Raw genomic sequence first — 5,174 nt, 5'->3', positions numbered from 1 at the left:
GAGAGAGAGAGAGAGAGAGAGAGAGAGAGAGAGAGAGAGAGAGAAGGGTAGTTGTTTCTACTATTTTTTTCGGTAAAGAAGGGGACAAGAGCGTATCTTGGAAAATCCTCAAAATTCGATTCAGTTTGCTTTAAAAAGTAAGCTAAGCACAGATACATCCCTCACTTGCCATACTCATACAACTTTTAATATTATCACCATCCCCGACAAGAACCCATTAAACAAAGCCCAGAATGTGAACTCAAAGAGATGCAACTGCAGCACAACAGTTCACTGTATCCAGAAATTGGTTGCTTCTTTTCTTGATAAAATACTATCATATTACCACGTATGTGTGTGTGTGTGCTAGGCTAGGCTGGTCAAATATGAAATCTTGGGTGGTTTGAGTTTTTCTGAGGTGTGAGAATATTAACTATTATTTTAAGGGAGAGAGGGTGGGCAGAGAACGTGCTGTATCTGTCTGCTGCTCTTGAACTAAAACTTCACGCTTTGTAGAGAAAATCTATGCATGATTAGAGGGGTTCTTTTTTTTGTCATTTTTTCGATCCTTTCATTGTAGTTCACATCTCTATCCCAGAAACCCCTTTTGGGTTAGCAAACAAGAAGCATAGTCTTAGAGAGAGAAGAGAGAGAGGGAGGGAGAGTGGAGTTCATTTTCCTCGGGAATTTGGACAATATTTCGTCTTTTGAGGTCTGCAACAAGGGCATGCTTTGTTCCTCCCATCATTGAATTGTAAAAAATATTACTCTTTTTCTTGCGCAATATGAGAGAAGCAATATTTTTGGTTCTGGGCTTTGTTTGTCTCTCCTCTTTGTGTGAAATGCTGATGATTCTTGAGTCGCACAAGACAATTTTGTAATGATAGACTTCTTGGAGTTTGAAGAGGAACCTTTCTTTATATTGCAGTCGCAGGAAAAAGTAAGTCTTGAAAAGTTGTAGCACAAGCCCATGAGTCTGTGTACTGTATATCTTTTCTGGGGGTCTTAGATTCCTTTGTCCTTGAGGGATTAAAAAGGTGTGGGGAGTTCGGTTGAAGTGAAAACCAGAGAGGGCTTGGCTTGCAAGAATGGGTGAGAAAAGGCAAGGATTCCACATGGTCGCTGTGAGGGTGAATGAACAATTGGGCGCAAAGAGGAAGTATTCAGTCATACACAAAGCTTCCAATCGTAGAATTTTGGGATTCTGGATCATGCTAATGTTGTTCTTCAGTAAACAAATTTATGATTATATGGACGATGAACAGAAGGAGAGGAGGAAAGAAGTGCTTGTGAGCATGTGTGATCAGAGGGCCAGGATGTTACAGGATCAATTCAGTGTTAGTGTTAATCATGTTCACGCCCTTGCCATCCTCGTCTCTACTTTCCACTATTACAAGAATCCTTCAGCAATTGATCAGGTTTGTTGCTCGCTGTTCTTACTTTCAAGGAGCTGGATTTTGTGAAAGCTTCAGGGTTTTCCTGATTCTGATATCATGAATTTGTGGTTTTGTATTAGAAATACATTTCTAATCCGTGTTTCATCAGTGTTATTTGCCCTTTCTTGTTGCTGAAACCTGTGTAATTTTGTGAAAATGATCAGGGGTCTTCCTGTTTCTTGCAACGAGGGCCCTGCTCTGTATATATATATACATATATATATTGGTTGAAAGATGAAAATAAGTTTCCATGATAATCTGTTTTTGGTTTCCTTTCCTCTTTCTGATGTTTGGTGATATGGATTTAGCTATTGGTTGCACATTGTATGGAAGGTTTACTGCTGGGATCAATGCAGGAAACTTTTGCTGAATACACAGCAAGAACTGCTTTTGAGAGGCCATTGTTGAATGGGGTGGCGTATGCACAGAGGATTCTACATTCTGAGAGGGAAGAATTTGAGAGACAACATGGATGGACCATTAGAACAATGGAGAAAGAGCCTTCACCGATCAGGGACGAGTACGCACCAGTGATATTCTCTCAAGAAACTGTATCCTACATTGAATCACTTGATATGATGTCAGGGGAGGTAACTCAATTTTTTGTTTGATGATATTGGTTTTATATACCTGCGGCTTGTGAAATGTGTTTTCATGTTCTTGGACCTTGTTTCTGATTACTCTTTTTGATACAGGAGGACCGTGAGAATATATTAAGGGCTCGAGCTACTGGTAAAGCAGTTCTTACTAGCCCATTTAGGTTGCTAAATTCAAATCATCTTGGGGTTGTTTTGACTTTTCCGGTTTACAATTCCAAGCTTCCACACAACCCAACTGTGGAAGAGCGCATTGAAGCAACTGCAGGGTAAGCATGCGGTGTGTGCAGCTACTTATGGAGCATTTTATGTGTTATCTCCAAATCCTTTTAAAGGTTTCTTCTGCATTTATCAAAATTAGACTATTCAGGACAGCTGAAGCTGCTACTTGCAATTGCAAAATTCCTTGCCAATGAGATTAAAGTATATTGACCTTTCTTTGTTCTTGGTGAATTTAAAACAGTGCATGTGTGATTGAGTTTAAGTACACTACGTTAGGCAACTTAGGCTTTGATACTTGTGGATAAAGTGCTAGATAGTAGTGCATTGAAATTCTTCACTTTGGGGGAAAGCAACCTAGCCTGTTAGGCTTCCCACAATTATGGATACTGCATTTAAGATGCCATTTTCATTTCTACTGTTATTTCCATGTGAAAAAGATTTATGTTTAATATGTAAGTATCAAGTATAGGTATCAACTTCCGTCATCGTGTGACGTCGTTGCATGTGTGCTATACTTGTGATTCCTTTGTAGTGTAACATGAGAAAGTGTTTGGCATGATTCAGTATGATTGTTTATTCAATAAGTGAAAATGACATAATTTCTTGAACTTATTAATTTGTCTTACTATAGCTTCTCCTTTACACCGCATCCGTTTTTTGTTCTCCTTGTAATATCCTGCTGTTGAAAGATTTATCCTGTGGGAGCTTAGAACTAGATTGCTACCAACTATATGCACCTTAGATATCTTAACACTTAATCACATGAATGTGTTTCAAACAGAAAGAGTGCTGCTTAGGCCTTTAGATTTCCAGGGTTTTCCTTAATGGGCAAGATTTTTGCTCTAGAAGTAAATTTAGTATTTTGATGCTTGATTTCCTCATTCTATCATTCATAGCTCCAATTACGTCCATTTTAGTAACTTGAGCTTCTATTCATGCTTTGTTCTTTTGAGTGAGGGAGATGATTTTGTTCATACGCCTAATTAGTTTGTAGGATGACTTGCTGGACTTACAAATAATGAATTTTAATGCTTATTTCTCTTGACAACTTAGTTCTTCCTTGTGTGGTCGGTTGAACATCCTTTGTGAAGGTCTGAAACATTTAATCACCATGATGCAAACATAGTGAGTAGAGGGCAATGCATATTTATGGTTAACAGCGAATTGCTTATTTCATATCTCTGAACTGAGAACTAGCATAATTACTTCTACTCGTGGTATGCCTTGATTGCTGGCCTACGAATAGCTGTTTATTGCTTCATTTGAGCAGCAGGGCGTGTATCATTTATACCTTTAGGCACCCGAATCCTCTGGGAACTGAAAAACTGCATCATATAACTGTGGTGTAAATGTTGGGTCAATGCCGAGCTCGAGTCACAGACTGTTTTAGATGATAAGTGGGCATAATAAAAAAGCTCAACTATAGCGATGGATACTTTGACGGCTCTGCGAAATGGGTACCCTGTCGGGCTTTTAATATGACCAAAGATCCAAATATATGTTAATTTTAACAATTACAATAGTTGCTGAACCACTATTTTTTGGTGTTGTTGAATATGTGCTCTTTTCAAGATATTTCATATGTGTACTACACACACACACATACGTAAGTACCTACATCTTACATGCATACATTCACAAGGTCATGCAGTCTTGCCAACAGACATACTTGTAGTACCTTGTACTCTGGAGACACTAGGATATGAATGTATCTCTAACTTCTTGGTTGATTAGAGATCAAGGGTACAAAAAGTATAACCAAGCTTACAATGTCTTGTTCATAATTCTGTTAGTTGTTGGTTGTTCCATAGCCTGTCTTTCCAAATTCCCTCATCTACCCCACCCCCAAGAGAACACAAATTAGAGACCAAGCAAAGAAAATTAAATCAGATTAAATTTGGCATAATACTCGTACAAAAGGTTCTCAAGGATTTAATACTAAGGGGAAAACATTATTGATTCTGGAGGTCATTCCCTGTTGAAAGAACTGCAGTAGTTAAACTTGAAGAATTAATCAGGAACTCAAGGAGGTTTTCTTTTTCTTAAAAGGATTATTTACTCTTCATGTAGGTTTGAGAGAAATTTTCACATGAATATATGCTTCACAAAGTAGTGTCTTTGAAATGTCATGTTTCTTATTGATGTTTGATAGAAGGCCATGAGAATGCATACGATGGAGTTTCGTTCTTATATTTGCCTGATTTTCTCACCTTTAAACTGATGCTGATCTCAAGCAGGTACCTTGGTGGAGCCTTTGATGTTGAATCCCTTGTTGAGAATCTACTCGGGCAACTTGCTGGGAACCAGGCGATAGTGGTCAATGTGTATGATATTACAAACACTTCCGATCCTTTGATCATGTATGGGCACCACTCTCAAGATGGTGATATGTCCCTTAAGCATGTGAGCAGGCTGGACTTTGGAGACCCCTATCGCAAACACGAGATGATATGTCGGTACGTGCTCAAAGCAGTTAATCATTTCCTTGTAAGCAAACAAAAGAATAACTTTTTAAGTTTTTCTTATTATCTGAATTCTGTCCGTAGGTACCTTCAGATGGCCCCTACATCATGGATTGCGCTTACAACAGCATTCTTTGTCTTTGTGATTGGCTTTTTAGTTGGATATATGATATATGGGGCAGCAATTCACATTGTTAAAGTTGAAGATGATTTTCATAAAATGCAGGAACTGAAAGTTCGAGCTGAAGCTGCTGATGTTGCTAAATCTCAGGTTCGGAGTCAGTTCATGTTCGTCATGAAAAATCTTATTGCCTCAGAATTCTTCATCAACCTGAATCTTAATGTCTTTATTGATGCAGTTTTTAGCCACTGTTTCTCATGAAATAAGAACCCCCATGAATGGCATTCTAGGTACATTAAAATCTTTTGATTGATTGATTTTTTCACATTTTGAGTGGGAACTGGCAGGTAGACACCAC

At 38.3% G+C, this 5,174-nt stretch overlaps 1 protein-coding gene across 1 annotated transcript in view; it reads left to right on the top strand.

The window, feature by feature from the left end:
* LOC105156165 (histidine kinase 4) overlaps nucleotides 36–5,174 on the top strand; it is a 9,511-nt gene continuing 4,372 nt past the window's right edge. Inside the window, exons 1-6 of the mRNA XM_011072222.2 lie at nucleotides 36–1,397; nucleotides 1,772–2,005; nucleotides 2,111–2,280; nucleotides 4,471–4,689; nucleotides 4,780–4,966; nucleotides 5,055–5,107. Of these exons, the coding sequence (XP_011070524.1) occupies nucleotides 1,068–1,397; nucleotides 1,772–2,005; nucleotides 2,111–2,280; nucleotides 4,471–4,689; nucleotides 4,780–4,966; nucleotides 5,055–5,107 (1,193 nt within the window). The 5' untranslated portion in view covers nucleotides 36–1,067. The remainder of the gene's footprint in view (nucleotides 1,398–1,771; nucleotides 2,006–2,110; nucleotides 2,281–4,470; nucleotides 4,690–4,779; nucleotides 4,967–5,054; nucleotides 5,108–5,174) is intronic.

Source organism: Sesamum indicum, linkage group LG2, assembly GCF_000512975.1.
Source record: "Sesamum indicum cultivar Zhongzhi No. 13 linkage group LG2, S_indicum_v1.0, whole genome shotgun sequence".
NCBI classification, from domain to species: Eukaryota; Viridiplantae; Streptophyta; class Magnoliopsida; order Lamiales; family Pedaliaceae; genus Sesamum; species Sesamum indicum.
This window is presented reverse-complemented; position numbering and strand designations above follow the sequence as displayed.